General features: G+C 39.7%; 2 protein-coding genes across 9 annotated transcripts; both read left to right on the top strand.

Moving 5' to 3' along the window:
• The first annotated feature begins 199 nt into the window (after positions 1–199).
• On the top strand, positions 200–3,654 carry LOC110832294 (protein dj-1beta). Of its 2 annotated transcripts, none has more exons than XM_022069171.2 (5): positions 200–413; positions 1,034–1,195; positions 1,452–1,521; positions 1,759–1,878; positions 1,997–3,654. In XM_022069171.2, the coding sequence occupies exons 1-5, from the start codon at positions 261–263 to the stop codon at positions 2,113–2,115; spliced, it is 624 nt and encodes a 207-aa protein (XP_021924863.1). In that variant the 5' UTR covers positions 200–260; the 3' UTR covers positions 2,116–3,654. The 2 variants fall into 2 exon arrangements, with proteins under 2 accessions (XP_021924863.1, XP_021924853.1); XM_022069161.2 differs by having other exon boundaries at positions 208–446.
• A 1,001-nt stretch (positions 3,655–4,655) lies between these two features.
• LOC110832248 (uncharacterized) lies at positions 4,656–21,088 on the top strand. 7 transcript variants are annotated; one of them, XM_087356680.1, is made up of 9 exons: positions 4,656–4,918; positions 6,547–6,604; positions 8,460–8,685; positions 10,083–10,195; positions 11,228–11,287; positions 11,395–11,575; positions 11,661–11,794; positions 17,115–17,408; positions 17,851–21,088. In XM_087356680.1, exons 2-9 carry the CDS (start codon positions 6,575–6,577, stop codon positions 19,282–19,284), a joined length of 2,472 nt encoding a protein of 823 aa, XP_087212806.1. In that variant the 5' UTR covers positions 4,656–4,918; positions 6,547–6,574; the 3' UTR covers positions 19,285–21,088. The 7 variants fall into 7 exon arrangements, with proteins under 7 accessions (XP_087212806.1, XP_087212804.1, XP_087212807.1 ...); XM_087356678.1 differs by having other exon boundaries at positions 6,517–6,604; XM_087356681.1 differs by lacking the exon at positions 6,547–6,604 and adding an exon at positions 5,068–5,186.
• The last annotated feature ends 1,042 nt before the right edge of the window (positions 21,089–22,130 follow it).

The following is a 22,130-nucleotide window of genomic DNA, read 5'->3' as shown; positions in this document are numbered from 1 at the left end:
TGTGCATACAAAACATTAGTACGAAAGTGTATTTACTTTCCGTTGTTTCTTTGTAGGTCGAAGTCAAAGATGTAGAACATTTCATAGCACAAATACAGTGCTTGTTTCTAATACAAATAAATCACATAGTTATATCAATAATTTATAGTTAAATTCACAATTGTATACCCGCGGCGTGACCCCAAAATACCCATGCAGAGCAGAGTATTTGGAACGAATTGTCTGGTTATACCTTTAACTTTATATGATCGTATGTGATTATGGTTTCTTTGCGGTGCTCAATCAATAAGTTGTTTGTAGAGTTTCATCATTGTGCCGTTCGTTCTTACTCTTCAAAGTTTTTTTCGACTTGCAAAATGACAACTAAATCAGCCCTTGTTTTGTTGGCAGAGGAAGCAGAAGAAATGGAGCTTGTAATATCTGTTGATATTTTGCGTCGTGCAGGGGTTTGGACTAACTTCATGCTAATAACGTTCATTCAGATTTGGATTTGGACTTTTAGTTTTGTCGTTCTGGAATTGAGATGCTTGTTTCATACAGTGTGCTCAGGATTCAGTATAATGTCCATTTACCGTATTATTTTGTTTATATTTATATGTCAACAGTAAGACTGGTGCAACTTGTACACAGACACACACTACAAGAGACTATTTTTTCCTTGTGAATCTATTAATTTTTTCCAGAAGGGTAAAATTGCAGGATGGTCTATGTCATTGAATGACTGATGGAAACAGGGAATTATGTTCCATACTAGATGTCAAATCAGATTGGCAATTAACTGCTTACAGTTGTAGATGTGAAAGAGACCTGTGTGTTAGAGAGAATTTTGATTGTAGATGAGAGAGGGTAGGGGTTATTATTAAACTTATTGTCCAACAGTGACCAGTTGTGGTTGTCAGCATTTTTCTGCAACTTCAGAACTTGCAGCATGTGGATGTCATGTTTTGTTAATGCAGCTGGGTCCTGTTTTTTCATTACTTTGTTGTAGTTGCTACTGTATCCAGTTTATTCAACAAACTACTCTGACTTGCAGATCTCTGTTACGGTGGCAGGACTGGCAGGCTCGGAGCCTGTAAAGTGTAGCCGTGGTGTGGTTGTGTGCCCTGACTCTAGCCTTAAGGATGCTGTGGATAATGCTCCATTTGATGTTATTGTTCTGCCTGGGGGACTGGGAGGAGCAAGGAATTTGGCTGCGGTGAGTTAATAATGTCTTGAGTGCAGCAGTACCTGAAGGGTCTGATTTCCCACCCCTACAGAATTTATTCCTATCATTGCCATGTTCAGAAGATCCAGATGATCTAATTCAGTCTTGACCCCTCTTTCCCTCAGACTGATTTAACTGTTATGCTCCCATCTGTGCCTGTGTCTTCCAAGTGGTCTCTTCCCTTAAGGCTTTCCAATGAATCTGCTGAGTTTTGTATGTGTGTTAGCTTATTGTTTTGTGTTGACAGTCTTCTGAGGTTGGCTTGCTCCTGCAGGAGCAAGAGAAAGCAGGCCGCCTGGTCGCTGCGATCTGTGCTGGTGAGTGGACTTGCTCAGTTCTTTCTACCGATAGTACACTTAATCCAAACTACATCCTCAAAAGACATTTCTTTAAGGTCCATTTAAATATTTTCATCATGTGCCTTTGTGTTTCTGTTAGCTTTTATCTAAGAGGGTTCCCATAAAAAGTTTGTATTTCTTTCTTGTTTCCTATACCTGTGCTATGTTATCAGTTCTCTGCTTTCAGAATCCTGATTGAAGACGTTTTTGTTGCAGCTCCAACTGCCCTGCTAGCCCACAATGTTGGCATTGGCAAGTCCCTTACATCATACCCGATATTCAAAGAGAAGTTGCAGGAAAAGTACTTTTACAAGGAGGACAATGTGGTAGTGGACGGTTGGTATATCTGAGCCTGTTGTCAGTCCCTTCACCCTTCGAGTATTTCATACTGGGTGCTGTGTAAATTAGGAGGAAGATGAAAGGTGTGTATTGAATGATGTGTTGCTTGTTCCAGATAACTTAGTGACGAGCCGAGGCCCAGCCACGGCTTTTGACTTTGCTCTCGCCATTGCCGATATTCTTCTGGGTGCTGGTACTTCTAAGCCAGTGGCTAAAGCATTGCTCAAAGTCTGAACTGTAGCAAGTAGAATGAAATGTATTACATGGTTTGTGATATATTTTGGGTGCTGAGGCATCAGTAAAGTGTTGCAAACAAACAAGAAAATGTCTTGTTTCCCATTTGTGAGGTCTTCTTGCTGTTCACAAACTCTCAAGACTAGAAGTGTTGGTTTTGTTGTGTTAAGCAAAGTTCTGTGCCTACCACGAAGCCTAGAGTTAAGAATATGTAAAGCTCTACCTCCTACAGTTCTTCATGGTGTGGTACTTAGGTGTACCATGGGGCATACAGAGGAAAAGGTATGTGTAATGAAGATCATGTTACTGATAAGCTAAAATACCGTAACTCCTCACGTTGGCCAGAACTTGCCATACTGGTCTTTGCTAGCATTTCCATAGTCAATACAAGGTTTATTCTGAAGCTGAAAGTTTATACACAGAAAAATGGGATATCTCTAAATGTGTTTACTATTTTGTTTGTGGTAAGTCCATGGTACAGTGTGAAGCCATCATTTGGCTGTTTGAGAAATTTCCTGTTTTTGTATTATTTCAAAGTTAGATTTGAGGTTTTCAAGATGACATGAATATAGATTATGAGCTAGGTTGTTAATGGTATAGTATTTAGATGTGTGCCAACATTCCAGAGAAAGATACCGAGTGCATTATCAGGGCTGCAGTTAAGAGTGTTAGGAAGTGTTTGATTAATACAAGGATATGCGACAGATCTACCCCAGGAAGTGGCCAGTCAGAGCACTGAGGTATGCTCCAAAAAGGACTCTGTGCTATAGGCAGGGTCTCACAAATTGTGTAAGGGCTGATAAAATGTGAAAAATATGGTATTTGTGTCCACTAAATTATATTTAATTTCTGATGCAAGGAGAAATCTAGGTTATATATGCAAGTGACATGATCCCTGCCTCTGATGCTGTCTTCTGATCAGTGTTCCTCTATTATGTCATGCAGAAGTTTGTAAGGGTTTATGTTTTGTTAGGGAAAGTCTCAAGTTTTTTGGTAGTGGATTGTTAAAAAGGAAAGAGATATCATCATTAGACCTTCAGGTTTGACTTTTATTATATAAGAATAAAGGATTTGAACCCTGGTACTGAAGGGGCTGATGGCCATACTTTAAGTACGTGGTTAATAATTTAATGTTGGGCTAATGCAACCCACAGCCAGCTGGACCTGGCTTAAGCAGTGACAACTGATTAATATGTAATAGACTTAAAGCAATTAAGTTTTTGGACATTGTCTATTGTCTTGAATTTTTTTGTTAAAAACATGGCATTGCAGAGACTGGAATCTGTCTCTCTCCTCAAGTAAATAACTTCTCCACTGGGCCCAATTGATAGAGCTAGTCCATATCTCCGATAGAGCATCCAGAGTTAGGGACTGGCTCTATCAATCAAGACGATGGATAACATCCAGATTTAGTTTGTATTCTTAACTGTAATGCTCCCTCTACCACTGGATCCAATTCACAATTTTTTTCTGTAAAATAATCCACCTATATGCTTTACAGCAGATGAATCCCATGAAAATAAAAAAAAATGGCTGTTATTTTGATTTGGTTTAGATGTAAGTACTAATGATGTATAGGCCCAACTAGAGAAGGTGGTGCTCCTGTTCTGGCAAAATTTTAATGGAGCTTGCTATCAGAATTTTTGGCTAAAATGCATTTTATGGTGCATGTTTCATTCATTCCTCAAAGATAAAATCAAGTTGGCTTTCACTGTTGCATAAATGTTTGAGTGTCACGTTCAGTTAAGTAATGACTCACATGAAACTAATGAGCATATGGTTACCAAAATAGAATTGGTGTTTTGACCTTAAGGCCTTTATTGATAGAATGAGGGTTAGTACTGACTAAAGGTTTTACAAAGAGGTTGACAATAATTTTTGCATGGGACAGTTTCTGAGCGACTGGTGTAAGAAAAAAATAAGTTACTCAGAATATTAATTATTCACTTTGATCAGACTTATAGGCACAGCATAGGCATAATAAATTAATCTGGACAAAAACCAAATGCAGAGTGGCCTTGGCGGATTTTCTCATACACGGTAGTAGGTATAGTAAATGAAAATGGCAGAAGCAAATACATCAACTAGGGAATTAAGTAAATAAATTGTATGCAAGAGCTAGTTTTATTTGTCAAATTATTTGTATATGTCAGGATTCTGGAAGCACACGTGTACCAACATCACAGTGGGCACAGATTGCAACCTCTCGTTCGCTTCATAATTAATACATAAGTTTCTTGTTAAATGAAATTATTTATCTGAAAGCCCTTAAAATTCTTCCATATTTCTGTCTCCATCCTCTTTAATCCATCACACCAAGACTCGTCTCCACCTGCTCTGCAAGTTTTAGTACCAGTCCGGGCAATAGGTGTAAACGGTAAATTTGGTATGGTGCTCTAGGCGCGTTTGAAGTGCTGTGGTTTAGTAATGTTCCATTGTTGAAGTAGTTTAGGTATTGAATTTCACTGTTATCGGTCCGTGTTGTTGTCATGAAGTTTAGCATTCTTAGTAAGATTCATAGTTTTTAAAATTATTGTTTATATTGATTGAATGTACCATCAGAATTTAAAGTAAAATTGTGTTTTGGTTATATCAGTGCTGTCTTTGCTACTGCATATTGCAAACCTGTAAGGCAACTGCGAATCAAGTGTCGGGATTATTAAATAATAATGCATGAATAGCATTACAGGAATGTGCAGTTTAATATAAAATTGTGTATTCGTTTACATATGCCACTTAGCAAACTTGTTTTTTAAATTGCATAAGATATGCATAATTGTCATTGTTAATTCTCTCATTGCAGGTAAGTTGATTTTCAGTGGAGTTATTTTAAATTTCTAATTCAGGTGGAATTACATTCCTATTACTCTTTTTAAAATGCCGACATTATTCGATCTATTTTCTTCCGCAGAGTTCTTGTCTTTTTTTCCCCTTTGCCGCGTTTCGTTTTAGAGTAGTCGCCATCTTTCACGAGCTCGACTCTGCCAGCTAGAGCAGACGAGTTTCGTGTATTTTGAAAAGGGGATTGGGGCTTTTTGTGGTGCTGATAGTGGTGTTATTTATTGCTCATGGTAAGTTTATATTTTATTGTTCGGTATTGTGTTTGCAGTGCTTTATAAGTGAATATAACTGCACGATGTTACAGAGTTTGTGTTGTAAGATAAACTTCAAAACCAGGGGAAAGGGAATATTAGTCTACTGATTTGCTCGTCAACTGGCATACTTTATTGGATAGTCGACCAATTCATGTTAACATATTCGTAGGTGCCGTGATATTAATATTTTTTGCCATGCTAGTTGGTCGAGGTTAATTACCAATTCAAGACCATTGCAACAGATTGATAGTTAGTATATGATTGTGTTTTTAAATCCGTGTAGCCATCCTTGGAGCAAGATCGGTTATTTTATGCATCAAATTGTCATCTGCATAATTTAAAACGAATTAATTTGCATATACAATGTGTATTAGTAACGATATCTTTACATTTACAGTCTATGAAGTAATGCTAAATTTGTTACTCGTTGTTGCTATTTTAACTAGCAGTGATAATGTTGCATTGCATAGTTTCGTTTATTTATTTGTTGATTAAAAACCACGTTTGAAATATTTTTTATTGTAGCTCTAACCTTTGTCGTATCTGAACTGCACATTTCAAGATGTTAGTGGTCCCAGTATGTATTTAGGTATCCATAATTTAGGCAGTTATGCTCCTTCAGATCCTGATTTTTGTGTGCGAACTAAAGGAAATGAAAATAAATTTGTATGCGAGTGATGATTTTTGAAAATAAAGGCAAATAAGTGTGTCCATTATTGTGGTGTTAAGTCAGGTTAAGTATACAGTAAATTTAGTCATTTTCATTTTGTGTCATGTTTAAATTATGGCCTGTGGTGATGATTGAACATGCTGTCATGATTATATTGCTTTGTACATGATAAAACAGTTGCCACCATTGCTAATACTCTTCTGCATTTAACATATATACCATATTTTGATTACAAGCCTTTAGTTTTTTTTTATTATTTGTGGATACATTAGTTTCATATTCTTGTGTTGCACCATATCAGAAAGATGAAGAAGTTCTGAAGAAGGAGATTGGATTTTTTTATCTTTCTGACACATTGCCAAACATCAGCACCCAAAAGATTGTGTGCAGTGAATATATTTTCAATCTTTAGATACAGTTGTTTCCAACCAACTGGTACCTTCTTGTGTAGAGACTCAGGTTGTTGTTATATCTGGTGCAAGAATTTGCCTGTTGCATGACAAATTTCAGTATGACATGGGACTCATGACACACTTAGACAGGTTCTGTTCCATGAGTTAGCCTAGAGCAAAAGACTGGCACAGGAAATCTTACAATATTTGCATGTGTTTGTGTTTGTGTGTGTTTGGTTTGCAGCTTGCTGAGAAAATTGTGTGTTCCCATTAGGAATAGATATTGTTGGAGTCACTTCATCATGGCAACCCTAATTTCTAAGAAGAATAAGGTATGTATCATCAGCGTGTAATTTAGATTGTGGAAGTAAGAAATAGTAAAGAATTTTAATGAGGAAACCTCTGAAAGCAGTTAGTTGAAGTACTGATAATATATCACTTCCTGACCACCAAGCATTGGCAGTTGCCTATGACTGAATGCCACTGTCATAACTGTGTAATTTATATTTATGCTATGACATGTTCTGCGTCCTTACCTTAGGCCTATGAAGGGTTTATGGAATATAAATAAATTCTGTTCTACCATTTCATCCCAGTTCAAGTCTAGAATGAATCACACCAGGCACTATCAATAAATGCTGCTGAAATGATTCAGGTTAGGTTTTGCCTCCGAGTGTGTAAGGCTGCGGTAGTATCAAACAGTTTGTTGATTACTGGTTGTTATTGTGAGTTGATATGGTATGATTTTGTGTCAAGTATGTATTTTTGCATGAGTTATGTGTGAAGTGTTTTGCTGTGATGTGCATAGAAAAGTTTGCTGAAAATGTGTTGGGATTATACTCTCAAGTACAGGAGGTATCCACACAAACTTATTAATGAAAGCAGGTTTACTATGTCACATTTTGACAATAAATACATAAAAAATGTTATGTCAACTGAATAGAAATTGCACAAGTTGTCTTTGCACAACAGACTGGCATTTTAAAATCAGCGGCAGAAGTGAAAAAGTGTGTTTACATTTTAACCATACAAAAGCATATTTGAAAAATTACTCAGTGTCAGCCTGATTACAAGATTCAGGGCCTGTATGTATGCACATGGAAATTTTCAGAACCCCTTATACACTAAATTAGTTGCCTTCCCCCTCTTTATTAATCATTTTCACTCATATTAAGAATAATTTGCAGTGCTGAGCCAAAGGTGGGCTATTGCTGTATCTGGAACTGTCAGAATCGTATTTACCATGAAATAATTGGAAAGGAATAAACATGATCTAAGATTTTTGGGAAAATAGACCTCTGGCAACAGTGGCATACTGTACAAGATTACATGCCATCACAATCAAAATTATTTCACTGTGGTGAAGATAAAGATGCTGGTTTTCTAGGTTGATACTCCATGTGGCCTTGTAGATGGGTATCGTCATTTCGTAGGAATATTGGTACCCGCATATTGGTTCATGCGGCGTCACAATCCAGAAAACCACGACCAACGTGTTCGGATGTATTCATCGCGGCGTTAGTTTAGTGCAGTTTATGTGAGATTTGTATTCAGTATTGGTACTTTTTTGTGAGACCTCGTGTATCTAATGTCTCTACGCAACGAAAGAGAATGATTGTTGAAGTTGAAATGCTCTTATATTGATTCTCAATGTATACACAAGTTTTGAAGTATTCCTTGGTTCCTAGGTGTTGCTTGCTTTGTGGATGTGTAAGTGGTCTTTTGTGATTGTTAGAACTGATTTAAGGTCTGCATGTCTTACCACTTTTCAATTATGGTTATCATGTGTAATGCATTTTCACATTGAGGAAAAAACTGTTGCCAAGTTTTACCTGAAAAGCATTCTGCGGTCCTGAAGTGGGCCATGGTGAATTGATGTGAAGAAGAGTTTTGATTTTGCTGGAGAACTATTTCTGGACATATAATACAATTATTTTTATTTAAACATTTCCTCTGTGGTGGGGATGTTTTATGTACGTTGCCGTCTTATAGTCAGAAGCAGTAAGTAATGAGTTGTGACAAAGTATATATTACAGATTATTCATTATTCACACTAAAATCCTGCTTTTACAGTAACAGAGTTCTGCCATTTTGTTTTCATAAGAACTGTCAGAAATTGTGCAGTCATAGATATTGGTGCACTATGAAGTGATGGGGCTTGGAAGTAGTGAACTTGTGTGATTGCAGTCGTCAGCAAGCACCTGCACTACAGAGGGATCTACTACCTCTTCATCTCCAGCATCATCTGTGAATCTCATTACAACCAACTCATCCATTTCACAACCACAGCACAACATTGTTGCCAACAATAACAACAATGCTCCCAAGTATGGGACTCTGATTCCAAACCGGATCTTTGTCGGTGGAATCTCGGGCAGCACCACTGAATCAGAACTTTTTGAATTGTTTTCAGGTATGGTTTGTTTGTGTTGTTCACTGGATAGAGGCATTTGATACATTTCCTATTCAGAATGGCCTGAAACAGGGAGAGGCTCTGTCACTGCTGCTTTTCAGTTTTGCCTTAGAAAATGCCATCAGAAAAACCCAAGAAAATCAGGGTTGTTTAGAATTGAATGGGACACATCAGCTTTTGGTCTTTGCTGATGACATTAATCTGTTGGGCGCTGATATAAATAATATAAAAACGAACACAGACACACTATTAAGGGCTGGTAGGGATGTTGCCAGCCTAGAAATAAATACAGAAAAGATCAAAGTATATGATCATGTCATCAGAATTCAGGACAGAACCAGAATATGAGGGTAGCTAATGAATCATTCTAAAATATGACAGAATTCATGTACTTGGGGGTGACACTAACAAGTCAGAATGACATCAATCAAGAGCAGATTAAATTCAGGAAAGCGTGCTATCACTCGGGCCAAAATCTTTTGTCCTCCGGTCTCATATGAAAAGCAAAGTAAAGGTTAAAATATAAAATGTGTAATTTTGCTTTTTGTGCTGTATGGATGCAAAACTTGGTTTCTCACTTTGAAGGAGGAACGTAGGTTGAGGGTCTGTGAGAACAGTGTGTCGAGGAGGATATTTAGGTCATGGAGAAAACTGCATAGCGACGAGTTTCACAGCCTGTACTCCTCATTCGATGTAGTTAGCGCGATTAAATCGAGGAGCATGAGGTGGACGGGACGTGCGCCACTCATGGGGGAGGGGTATTTACAGGGTATTAGTTGGGAGGCCTGAAGGGAGGAGATCGCTGAGTAGACGTAGAGAAGACGACATTAAAATGGACCTTATGTAGATAGGAATTGATGGAGTGAACTGGATTCAGCTAGCTTGGTTAGAGTCTGGTGGTGGGCTATGCTTTGACAAGCAGAATATACAGTTGACTTTTCAAAGAATTTCCTGCACCATAGATTTGTGTTTTATGTTTAGTGGTTATAGGCAGGAGCCATCTAAATGTGTTTAGAGAGCCACAGGTTGCTGAGCCCTGCCCTAGGACAGAAATGTTTATGTGATAAAGATGAAAAATTAATGTTAACACAAGTTTTAATAAAAGGAGAATTAATTATTTGAAGTACATAGTTTATTTTTAAACAATATAAATGCAAGGCACCCCCAGCTTTGGGCATAACGTGGTATTAATTTTTCAGCAACACAAGAATGACGTTACACGCATAATGATTTTGTGCAGGGTATAGCTGTATAAGGCGGAATGAAAAGGTGTGATAAAGCTACATGAAAGAATGAGATGGATGGTGTTGTTCTTTGGTAGGTTGAATTGAACTGGCTTAGGACAGCCCAGTGGCGAATGTGTTCCATCTGTGAGTGTGTGTGTGTGTTGTTTTCAGCTTATGGAACTGTGAGGGCAGCAAAAGTGATCAGCGACCGGGCCGGAGTGTCAAAGGGCTACGGCTTCGTCACTTTTGAGACTGAGGACGAAGCGAGGCGCCCCATGCGAGATGTGAGTGGCATTAGTGGATTTTGGAGGTACCTGGGGACTGCTGGACAGTATTGTGAATTGATCCACGATTGTTTCCTTATCCACCGTTCCTGCTTTGACTTTGCGGTTATTCTCTTCTCTTTTCGACATTGCGTGACCTCTGCGGTCGGCATAGCTTCATCCGGTATCTCTTTTATAACTAGTGTAAGCAGTTCATTGGTCATTCCACCAAGGAAGGATATTGGACGATGTCTTATAAGAACTGTGGGTAGTTTTGGAAATATGTTTGTTGCACTGAAATATGACCCTTATCCTTTGTGATGGTAAAGTTGCGTGGAGTTAGGGAACCTTTGCCAGGATGGGGTGTGGCTATGGATTCTATTATTAGGTTTCAAGGCCACTTATGCAGAAATGCGTGTATGTCTTCCTGGCCGTTTATGTCCAATTCCAATTAAATTGGAATGTGTTGACAAATTTTAATAAAATTCCCCAGTATAAAATTCACAAAACATAAAGAAGAAGAGAAATGGAAACCAATGATGAAAGTAGTTTTGTATGTTGAGGAGCTTTGCTATAATACTGCCCACTGTGGCTGTAATCAGTGTGTCAATGATTTGAAAATGAGAGTTATAATATCTTGCTCTTACACGTGTTTTGACGCCTGTAGAATGGAACCATAAGTGGTGATTTATGATTTGACTATCTTGTCCATCAGTCACATCAAAATTGTGAAATTGTCATCATCTAATGATGACGATTCTGAGACCTCATGGAACTTGTTCTGACCTCAAAATTCTTGTCACGAGTGTGACATTTCCTGTGTACGTTATGTGTCGGTATACTGTCAGGAACCAATATAGTATTTCTCTAATGTGTGTAATTACTGGTGTATATTGAGGACAGTGATATTTTGTGTGTCACGGGTTAGTTGAAGCAGAAGGCAGAGAAGTGGAAGTTGCAGGTATCGTTACAGACTGCCTGGCGTTGAAAGACTATCAGGACTGTTGGCTGCTGCATGTTCTATTGTCAAAGGTGCCTTGTCTCTCTTTGCAGTCTGAATGCATTATTCTGAAGGATCGGAAACTGAACATTGCTCCCGCCATAAAGAAACAGGTGAGTGACGCACGTTTGTCGGTGAATTGGTTGGGTGATCTCATTTCTGTTAACATAATGGTAATATGGCGCAATCTTGCTAATCACTTGTTATCATTTTACTGCAGCCATTCAGCCAAACATATGAAGCCGCATCACCTCCCACTGTTCACAGCAACACTATCTTCTATCAGAATGGTGTGCCGTACACTTTTCACAATGGAGTGGCATATTTCCCAGCTACACCTACCCACCATGCCCCCGCCAGCGCCATTACCACAACAGGTGATCCTGTTGGCATGTACCAGAGTGAGTGTCACTGTGCCATCTTGTTCAGACAGATGCGGGCGGCACTTCCGTGCAGTATCAGTAATTTGGCTCTTATTTGTCCCAGCCACTTACGTGCCCCCGCCAGCCACACCCACGCACTCTCCGGGCGCAGCTGCCGCATACCCTGTGATATATCCCTGCGCAGCCCCTCCGACGATGTACGTGACGCCTCAGCAGTTCCAGTACCAGCCCATGCCAGTAAGTCTCTGCTATGTAAATCTGGTCGTGTGGCATGTTCTATTAAAATCCATAATCAGGTTAGGGACTGAACCCCAGATCACTTGAATATGGTGCAGTGTTATATTTTCGTACATGCTGTAGAGTGGCAGGTTAAAAATTCAGGTTTTGTGGTTGTCGTTTCCCAAACGTTGCTGTGTTTGCAAATGAAGCCTGAAAATAGCAAGTGTACGGGGGCATCAAAGAAAGACTGGTTTCAAATGCCTGTATTGCATGTGCATTCATGAACTTGGTGTCCTAGAACATGCAAATGTTGTTAATTTACTTGTCGGTGATGCTTCCAGCTGGAAGCAGCTTTAAATTTGTGGCATACAGTAACGGCAGCATTTGTTTTGTGTGAATTTTTTTTATGAAAAGTGCCAGTGTTTTTATGTTTAAGGCTCAGATGAGGCCACGATCATTGGTTTGTTAGTGACGTAGGTTGAACAGACTGATGCTCTCATTGACGGAAGGATGAGCTTCACGGGCAGAAAGCTGCGCATGGTCAGGATGTGCTTGCTTGTAGTTCACAGCTGATTTTGAAGCAACATCCACATTAACTAACCATTGTTCATAAAGAATTGAAAATGTTTCCATACAGCAAATGCAGATGCAACAAGCAGCAGTTGGAACAGAGGTAGGCAAGTTGACTGCATTGATTTATTTCGTCATTATCTGGAACGCAGTCCATCAGTTGCACGTCTGATGTTTGCTGCTATTGAAGTGAATTTGGTAGAAAACGGTGTATCGAGTCCTCACTAGTCATGTGGGAGACAGCTTTGCTTGCATACTGTTTCATCTGTTGGTATTATTGGCACAACTGTTTAATGATATACTATACTGAAGTTTTTCTGGAAGCAAAGTTTTCGTAACACGATGTGGCAAGACCGCATGTAGCAAATGAGGTAATTCATTTCCTGGTCAAATATTTTCATGTTAGTGTTATTTGTAATTGTTATCCTGGGTGATTTTGGCCACTGTCTTTGCCAGATTAAAAGAATTGAAGGCAAAAGGCACAGATGCCATTCAAATTGTCATTGATGAAAACTTCACCTGGTGCTAGGAAATGATGCTGGCTGCATGGTGATCACATATTTATGCGAATAAGGTCTTCCTTGCTTCATTAACTGCTTGAGTATCAAATGCAGTATGCGATGGATGTGTCTGTATTTGATGACTCTGTGTAAGATGATATTTAGATGTGAATCCAAAATTAAAACATGCTGTGGGAGACAGACTAAGAATTTGTACCAGGCAACTCCAGAAAGTGTGCGTACTTAATGTGGTCACGTGGAAATCGGTCTACGTGCCCGCCGTGGGTAAAGCAGATCGGAGAGGTTGAAATGTTGACGGCAAAGTGAGATAGGTGTTGATGACGTGAGGGGAGCCTATGTGGTCCAGCTGGTTTGTTCACATAAGTTTGAATCCAAGTAGCCCACTGTTTAATGTGTTGAGAGGCAGGAGTTACAGTAATAAGATTGTACGTTTGTTGTCCAGTTAAGTGCTGGCTACGTGACAGACGGAATGACCCAGTATCCGGTCTCGTCTCCGCTGCCTTACCTTGTACCGCTACTGGATAGAATATACTGAAGTCCAAAGGTGGGCTCACATGTCATGGTGTTGCTTTTGTTGTTAGTGTTGTGTAAACTGAGCCTCAGTGGAGCTGGGCTTGCACTGTCTCGTTGCTTATGCAGAACAGAAGTACCCGGAAGAGATGAACTCGCTGCAGAATAGAGACAGCTCACTGAGTAGGAATTTGCTGATGACAACTTTCAGTAATAAACTGCGAAGATAGGGGAATTGCCTGATAAGGAAGATTCGTGGCAGTGTTACAACTTTTGTGGAAGGGCAGTGTGAGATCACATGCTTGATTATAAAATTGTTGTGTTGTTACTGAAAAGCTTTTATTTCCCCTGGTTGAGACAAAGAAACAATTTTTTTTGTATAAAAATGTACTTTATATACCTTGACAATTTGTGTTTACAATTGCTCTTTTCAGCATGGTTCAGAGGCAAAGAATTTTTAGATTTCAGTTTTATTAAGACATGCCAATGTGAAATTTATTCCAAATCTTGTTATACAGCGAAACCTAAAATAATGTCATGCAGTGGAGGAAAGTGCAATGCCGAGGAAACAGGCGAGATGAGAGGTTCTTTTGGTGAGAGTGTGAAGATGGCTGTCTTCTGGGTTGTAACGCTGTGTGGTCTGGTAGAAGTTTACTGACATTTCTGAGGCACTTGCTGCCTCCATCACTCATTGCCTATTATCCATTACTTTTATGCGCATAGGCTGTTAAGTCTGGAACATAAAATCGTAAGATACGAGAAATGTAAAAAAATTTGCGTTCTTTATAGACACTTTGTTAGCTGGGATAAAAAAAATTGTAAAATTGTTAAGACTGTAATCATTACAGCCTTGAAGTTTCACTATGTAATGAATATTACATTCAGAATTTTGTATAAGCCGGTAGTCCAAATTGTTGAGTATGGACTGAAGTTGTAATTCATCAATAAGAGCCACAGTATTACATTTCAGCCAGAAGATTTTTGCAGCTAGATTAATAATCGTTGAGTCAACATTCTGGCTAATGGCTGGGGTTCATTCCCTCTTATACTAATGTTCCACTGAGGCTCCATTGCTGGCTGCATGTGTTTTTTCATTGTGTTAATGTTGTATAGACTGCAGTAGCGTGCAGACAGCATGTTGGTTCAGCAAGTGTTAGTTCCACATATCACCAATAGATGGCAGAGTCATATTTTTGCAGTGCACTGTCTGCATGTTGTTTTCCGGCAGTACCCGAGTGACGGGACGCAGGAAGGCTCTTTGTCCATCTTGCGTGTAAAATGCCTCTATCGTTTATTGATGAGTTGGGAAGCCGGCGAGCGAATCGGGACACTCCGAAGCGCATGGTTTGCAGTTTGGAACGTTAACAGCATAGTATTTACATGAAGACATTTTCATTTTAACCAGATTTTGGTGTCTCTCATATTTGTATTAATTTTCATAAGTGTTGATTGTACTAGGTAAAGACGGAATAATGTGAACTACCTAGGGCAGTTCTGTCTCCTCCTTCCATATTGATTATACTGCCATCAAATAACTTCCTCCCATGTCTTCTGGTCTAATCTGTTCCGTCAACTTACATATTGTTAAGTCCACGATGCTACATGTAGTGCCCTGGGTCCTCATGGTAAGGTGTGCCACAGTCTTTTGGTTTATAAGTAACAGTTTAAAGCAGGAATGGAGTTTTGCACATGGATGATACAGGGCAAATACACCTTTTCTATGTCTGTAATAACCTCTGCTTTTTGCATCATTCTGAGCTTAGAAACTAGCTGTGACAGGAAAGTGGATCAAGAATTAACAAACAAACTTACTTTCTAGACCATCAGAGAGAAGAATTAAAGAGGATACAGCTATATGTTTTTACCTTATGATTCCATAAAGGGAATGTGCCTTAAGCAGTATCTTATTTATCTTAATTTTAACCACAATGGGGAGGGGACTGTCAAATTAACCGTGAAGTGTAAGCTGTGGAACAGAACACAGCAGAATTTGATGCTGATTTACTTATCTGTTCCACAAGAAATAAAAACACACTTACAAATGTTCAAATACAAAAACTAATTAAAAAAAGAGGGAGGGAGGGAGGAAACAAAAATTTTTACTTTCCAATTCCACTGTTTAATAACATAATTTACTGTACAGTGTCTCAAATATGTGTTTGTAAATAATTTGTCTTGTAAACCATATATTCAAGATGAAAGTGTATGTAGGAAACGACAAATGGTAAACTTGTGTCGAAGGTTTGCCGTTGTTGCAGGTCATCTGGCTTGCAATGCAGTAACGATGCGTGATGGCTGAAATGTTTGTATTTGTAAGTCTATATTAGGACAGGAATCTGAGTTTTCAAAATCTGTTACTGTTTGATTAAAATTACATGTGTTTATGGTTTTATAATAATCCCTCTTTGCAAATTTGAACATTTGAAGAAAATTGTCAGAATAGAATTTTAACATTAGATTTAAGAATATATAAGGTATCAAACTGAGACTTTTGTAATATAAATGCAGAGCCCTTTGTTTCAATCTGATGTGTATCTCATGCGATTGCTCTTAAATGTTTTGTAGTTTTGCTTCTTAATTCAACACTGAATTTTGCATGGCATGATGCCATATTCTCATCATTCAGCTACCGTTGTGTGATTAAAAAGTTCGGAAGGATATTTGTTTGGAAGTACATCAGTGTTGTTCTGTGCACAAATTCCCTGTTGTGAGTGTGTGTGCGCGCGTGCACACACGCATGCTTGTGTGTCCCCCTCAAACTTTATGAACATCCTGTATTATTTGGAATCCTGAAGTGAAAGATGGAGTTCTTTAGCAACACTGCATGTCTAGTGTGAGACTGCATGCGACATGTGTTGTTGAGTGACAAGTTTTTGAAGTGATATGAGTGACTAACATGTAAACCTGAAAGGAGACCAAGGTTTGACCCAGTTTAATTTTTGTTCTGTTTTCTCTTAGAAATGGAAACTCATTTCTGAACCATCTGGAAAAAAGTGTGCTTTCATTTTGTCATTTTTAAGATATTGCAGCACATGTTCATCAGTACAAAGTTTATAACAGTTGAAAAAACTCACATGAAGAAGCAGAACAATGTGGTTCCATAATTTGCAATTTCAACACTTCTGTTAATATGCTAGGTGTATATATGGCATATCTTGTTGACAGCAGGTCACCCAGAAGTATCTGCATGGAATTGTGGCGCTATATGAAAATAGGTCAACTCATCTTGTCTTTCTAAGCAAGCCTCTTGAATGCCATGCAGAGTCTAATGTTGACAAATGTTTTTAAATATTGCTCAGTCAAGAAATATTTCACTGCTGTTCTCTTTATTGCTGTGGTACATGTGGAGGCCAGAAAGATGAGAATTAGTTTGTTGATAGTCTAGTCAAGGCTGTGTACTGGCCATAAGAGTGATTTCGTAGGGATTTGTGCCCAAATCCCAATTTCATAGAGGTGTAGAATAGTTGCCCCTGAAAGTTGAACAGTGCTGATAGAAAGGTTGCCATTAGTCATGAAACAGGACTTCACTTTAACTTTACCTTTTCGGCAAATTGACGTTAGCATGAGCAGTCCTTTGTTGATTCCCTTGGACTTTATAGAGAAACTTTTAAAAGCACTTTCCATGAAGCATCCCTTACTTGAGCCAAGTTGAGGATGGTATCTTGAGGGAAGCATATACAAGCATAGTCACTACCTGCTGGTAGATGTCGCTATGAGATGGTACGATCTCAGTATAGTTCGAATCATATTTTCAGCCACCAGTCCCACCATCACAGTACATATATACTGCCTCAGCATCGTCCACGACTGCTGCGGCCCCTGGAAATGGTCCACCTGTGACTCAAGGTTCACCCATGCTGGGAGCTCCTGCGCCCCTGCCACCTGCACAGCACTACTACACTCAAGCACACCTGAACCCCACTGACCTGTACTACAGCATTCCACAGCCCTACCCCACCATGATGAGCAACGAGGGGGTTGTGTATGATACGTCCCCGCAGACTGAGACGTCCAGCAACCAGTCAGCTGAAGTGAGTGCAATTTGTGAGACACATGGTATGGCCACCTCATACCAAAGATGATGATGATCCACGAGGAAGTTAAATATTTCAGTAGACGTTGAGCATCATCTCCAGGTGTGCCACTGTAGCCATTAATGCTGTGTTACTAATTAACGAACTCCACAGATCAGATTCCTTGAATAATTATTCAAATTTAATTCCCCATCTTTTATTGCCATGTTCACAGGAGCTTATCCTGAGCCAGATAAATCCTGTTGACATCCTTTCATGGAGATCCATTGCATTGTTTTTCTTCCATTTATCCACAGGTTTCCCAAGTGGACTCTTCCCTTCTGATTTCTGGCTGGAAGTTGGTATGCCTTTATCATCTCCCCAATGCATGCTACATGCCATAGCCACTCAACCTTCTAGATTTCATTACTCTAGTAATTTTTATTTGTGTAATTTGTAGGACAGTTGTTCAAACTCGAGCAATTCAGACACTGTTAGAAGTGGAGGCGGTGAAAATTGCAAACCACCACTAAACCAGGAAAAAACGGTTGCTAAGCATGAAAGCAACTTGCCGAGTAATGGTGGGTGGGTGCCACCCGCCACCACAGCAAACAGCCAGCTGCCCACCCAGAGTCAGCACCAGAATGCCTCGACACCTGTTGTCTCCCTCCTGAAACTTCAGCAGATAGGTGAAGAATTGGACATCTGCCCCAGCAAGAAGAGCTTGTCACCCGCGATCCAAGACTACGTGACCACTCCGCCCCCCCAGCAGACATACTACCAACAGGTGCCACCCCCCTTGCTGAACCAAAACAAATCCCAGTCTCCAATGATGCCCATTTTGTACCAGTCTGTGCCACCTATGTTTGTAAATCCCACAGCTCAGCCATCTGGAACCTCTCCCTATATGAACCAGTTTTTGCCATCTGGCATAGTCAATGGGCATTCTGATCATCCTGGTACCAACTGTACTGGGCAGTTTCAAAATCATCGGGCCCCATATGCTTCAAAATTGTTCAACAGTCGACGTGGTGGCGGGACGTCTGGCAGCCACTCCTCTCCCATGTCAGTTCACATCCCACCATTTCCTCCCAAGTTCCATTTCTTGAATAGCAACCATGTGCACATGCCAGGGATGCACAGCCCTCACATTCAGGGTTCAGGTCAAAAGCGTTATTATAATAACAGGAATCTGAACCAGCAGCATCGAGGGCGGGACAGCGGACGGTACGTGGGACCCAATTCAGGCAGGATGCAGCGCCGATACTTCTCTACCAATGTCAGCGTGTTCAACAAGAACTCTTTCCCTAATATTGTTCCTACCAGTAATGTTAGTGCTGCTGCTGAGACCAGTGTTCCACATGCTTCCATCGCCAGTGCTGCCGCCATAACGACCGTCGCCACCGCTACCACCAGTACCACGATAATGATTAATACTACTGCTGCTACTACTTCCATTGTTACAAGTGCTGCCACCATCACCTCTAATGCCCCTTCGCCACCTCCGGCTCCGTATTCTCCTATGACCCATCCCGCAGTTGATTCCTCTGCTCCTCCCCAACAGGTGCAGTTCTATTCTGGAGCAGGTAATAGCGCGTGCCATCAGACCTACCATCCAACCTCCAGTGGATCGCAGCAGCAGATGGCTGTGCCACCACGGCGATTCGCCAGTAGCTCGCGCAGATCTGGCAACAGCGATGGAGGAAGCAGCGGCAAGTACTCGAAGAACGTGGTGAACAGTGTGCAGGTTCTGGCTGCAGGTGCCAGCAAGGTGATGGGTAATGTTGATGAGGGTGCAGTGGGGGGAGCAGGAGATGCACCAACCAGGTTGCCACTCCCCAATTGTGTGGTGATGCAGGAAGCATGCCACCAGGTGCAGGCATTAAGTCTCTAAACTGTACACTACTTTTAGTTAATTTATTTGTACTTTTAGTATTTAATCACTACCTATAATATATAATTTGTTTTCTTGTAATAATTTATAAATATTCACTCAAGTAGAAAATCTGTAAAGGAGGTTTGTAAAACTTACCATGTAACATGTTTGTTTCTAAAATTTCTTGGAAAAAGGGGATATTACAGGAAAATCTGGGAAGCATTTCTGACTTGATGCTAGCGTGGCAGACAGGATGTGTGTCTGTCTGAACAGCTTTAATAAATTACTGTCTTCCTTCGTTACCTTTCGTCACGTGTTAAGATTAAGGTGACCGCTGGGGGGAGTTTTAGCCTGGCCTCAGAATGGTCAACCCTCATGGCAGCTGGCAAAGAGTGCATCACCTACTTAAATCCTCACCCCCTATTAATAAAAATCAACAATAATTACAGTAACGACAATGATGATAAAAAACTTATGTCTTGTAGCATGTAACTTTTTGAAAGTGAAGCCAACACAAAATTTTGTGTTGTAAATTTACACCGGTGAATATAAATAGCCATGTTTGATTATTTGATTAATGTGTTCAACATGTGGCAACAAAGTCTTTGTTTTGCATGGCTTGATTGGTGTTCGTTTTTGCATAGATGAGAAACATTGCTCGAGGGACCAGTCTCATGTGCGAAGTTTGCTTTGCTCAAGTATGATTGCCAAATAAATGAAGCTGTCTGTCATTTCATCCAATGTTGCAGTGCCAAGTTCCTACTGAGAATGCATGCTCACAGAGGAGAATTAAATAAAATGGTTCTCTTGAAAGACTGGACTAAATAAGGCAAAACTGAAGACAAGATTTTTATGACAGAAATTGCAACTTTACATGATTCTACTCAAACATATGTTCTCATCAAAAGGAGTTCTCAGGTTTTACGTAGCTAGTCACGCCATGTAATAGGAGCCATCTGCTTGTGGCACTTACAGAAAGACTAATGTGTGTATGAGTTACACCGGATGTGATCGGAGGTCTTTAGGAAGCCTTCCGATTTTATCTAGAGAGAGGCGCGATGCGTGGACATGCTTCACTTGCAAGTTTTGTCAGTAGATGGATCAAAACAGAAGGTTTTCTAGATAAAAAGTCAGATGATTTGCCTTTGGCATCGCTGGTGGACTGCAGTGTTCTCAGAACACATGTTACCCTTGTGCACATTTTTAATACAAAAAAGGCTGTGAGCTAAACAAACTGATAGAATATAGTGCTGCAAGAAGAAGCGTTAAGTGCCTTTTGTGTTTTGTTCGCTGCATTTACTTGTGGCTTCGAACGAAAGATTGACGGTGTGCGTGATTGCCGTGTGAAATTTTCCAACATAGTTTGCAGTTGTGTTTCCTTTTATTATTATAAGTTGGGCAGTTTTGAGCCGCTCGTGCATGATCTCTCTCTCCCCTCGCCCTTATAAAGTGTGATATCTTTAAGTATAGAGCTGCCATTGTATAAATTATATAAACAAAATACATATATAACATTAAAAATGTGAATGAAAAAAGAGTACAAACTTGTGCAATAACTCATAGAGCGTTGTACTCTGTATTTTTTTCCTACTGTTAAAGATGATACAGTAAATGATTTTTATTGAAATTCTTGTAGGTGCCCCTTCCACTTTGTGCTTGAAAAGTGGTAACATGTTATGAGGAGTCGGTCAATTTCTGTGATTGTTGCGAGGGGACACGGTGAACACCATAGTTGCAGTAATTTGTAACGTGCAAAATGTATGTAGAATTGTAGCAACAGTTTGTACTTGTTAAAAAACCAATAAAATGATAAATGTGTTGATGCGTTGCAGTTGGCTGGCCTGCGATTGATTGGACAAGTTTTGCAGAAGAGAGGGATTCTCGTAATTAAGAAAGTTTCTCTTTGTGTCAAGAAGTGCATACATTATTCTTAAATTGTAGAAATGTGCATGAAATGAATGCACACTGGGAAGGGCGTAAATGTTTAACCTTGGCATAAGTGTAAGTGAATGATTTGCTTCATGCCCTGACCGCTTTGTACCCGAGGAAATACGTCTTTGCCCATCGGACAGGAGGCAAGACCCCGTGAGCCAGTCTGGACATTGTGATAAGGAGAATCTGCCATTCTGCGAATTGAACCCCGGATATACAGCCTGTTGCCTAGCCACATAGAATCCTGAAGTTTTTTTGGTAACATATCAGCGAGCTGTTGAAATTGTTCAGAATTTAATTTCCAGCTTGTGTGTGGCTAGCCACGTTGCATTTTCTGCTATCCAATATGTTGCGCATTTGAACGAAGCGTTATGTGATGTATTTAACAGCCGTGAATCATTGGCTAATCCATGAAGGTATAAATTATGAGCTTTCTTGTTATGTAATTTTAATTGGCAGTTAATCAATTTACGCACCTCTAGGCAATACAAATGAGATGGGTTAACTTTCACTGGTTCGTGTTGCTAACGGTCGGGCATCTCAGAAATTTGAGTGCATCGGTGAGCTTGCCATACATCCAACTTGTTTATGGCTACTTCCATTACAATGTTTTGTACTGCTGCTTCATTTAATGCATTGTATGAAAAGTTATGTTTGTGTATTTTCGGTGTGTCGACACTCCCATTGATTCACTATAACCAGCCATATTCCTTTTTCTCAAAGCTTCAATTATGATTTATGAAATGTTTTTGCATAACTGGCTGTCAAGTTTGAAGGCGATGATGGCCCTATTAGGATTTTAAAAAAATGTGTCTGTTCAAATATCAACTGTGTTTAACCTATTGGAGCAGTTCATGTAAAAATTGTTTTTACTGATTAATAATTATTATTATGAACATGGTAGTGTGTAATAGACCTAATGAATAGAGGTG

Source organism: Zootermopsis nevadensis, unplaced genomic scaffold (genome assembly GCF_977971745.1).
Source record: "Zootermopsis nevadensis isolate Lab colony 2312 unplaced genomic scaffold, Znev_1.0 Znev_ptg000027l, whole genome shotgun sequence".
Lineage (NCBI taxonomy): Eukaryota > Metazoa > Arthropoda > Insecta > Blattodea > Termopsidae > Zootermopsis > Zootermopsis nevadensis.
This window is presented reverse-complemented; position numbering and strand designations above follow the sequence as displayed.

Excerpts from the sequence above, each read along its gene's own strand:
- LOC110832248 (XM_087356680.1), top strand. The coding sequence starts at position 6,575 with ATGGCAACCCTAATTTCTAAGAAGAATAAG. Across the intron at positions 10,196-11,227 it reads CGAGGCGCCCCATGCGAGAT|TCTGAATGCATTATTCTGAA; the intron begins GTGAGTGGCATT and ends CTCTCTTTGCAG. Across the intron at positions 17,409-17,850 it reads CCAGCAACCAGTCAGCTGAA|GACAGTTGTTCAAACTCGAG; the intron begins GTGAGTGCAATT and ends TGTAATTTGTAG.
- LOC110832294 (XM_022069161.2), top strand. The coding sequence starts at position 261 with ATGGTTTCTTTGCGGTGCTCAATCAATAAGTTGTTTGTAGAGTTTCAT. Across the intron at positions 1,196-1,451 it reads GAGCAAGGAATTTGGCTGCG|TCTTCTGAGGTTGGCTTGCT; the intron begins GTGAGTTAATAA and ends TTGTGTTGACAG. Across the intron at positions 1,879-1,996 it reads GGACAATGTGGTAGTGGACG|ATAACTTAGTGACGAGCCGA; the intron begins GTTGGTATATCT and ends TGCTTGTTCCAG.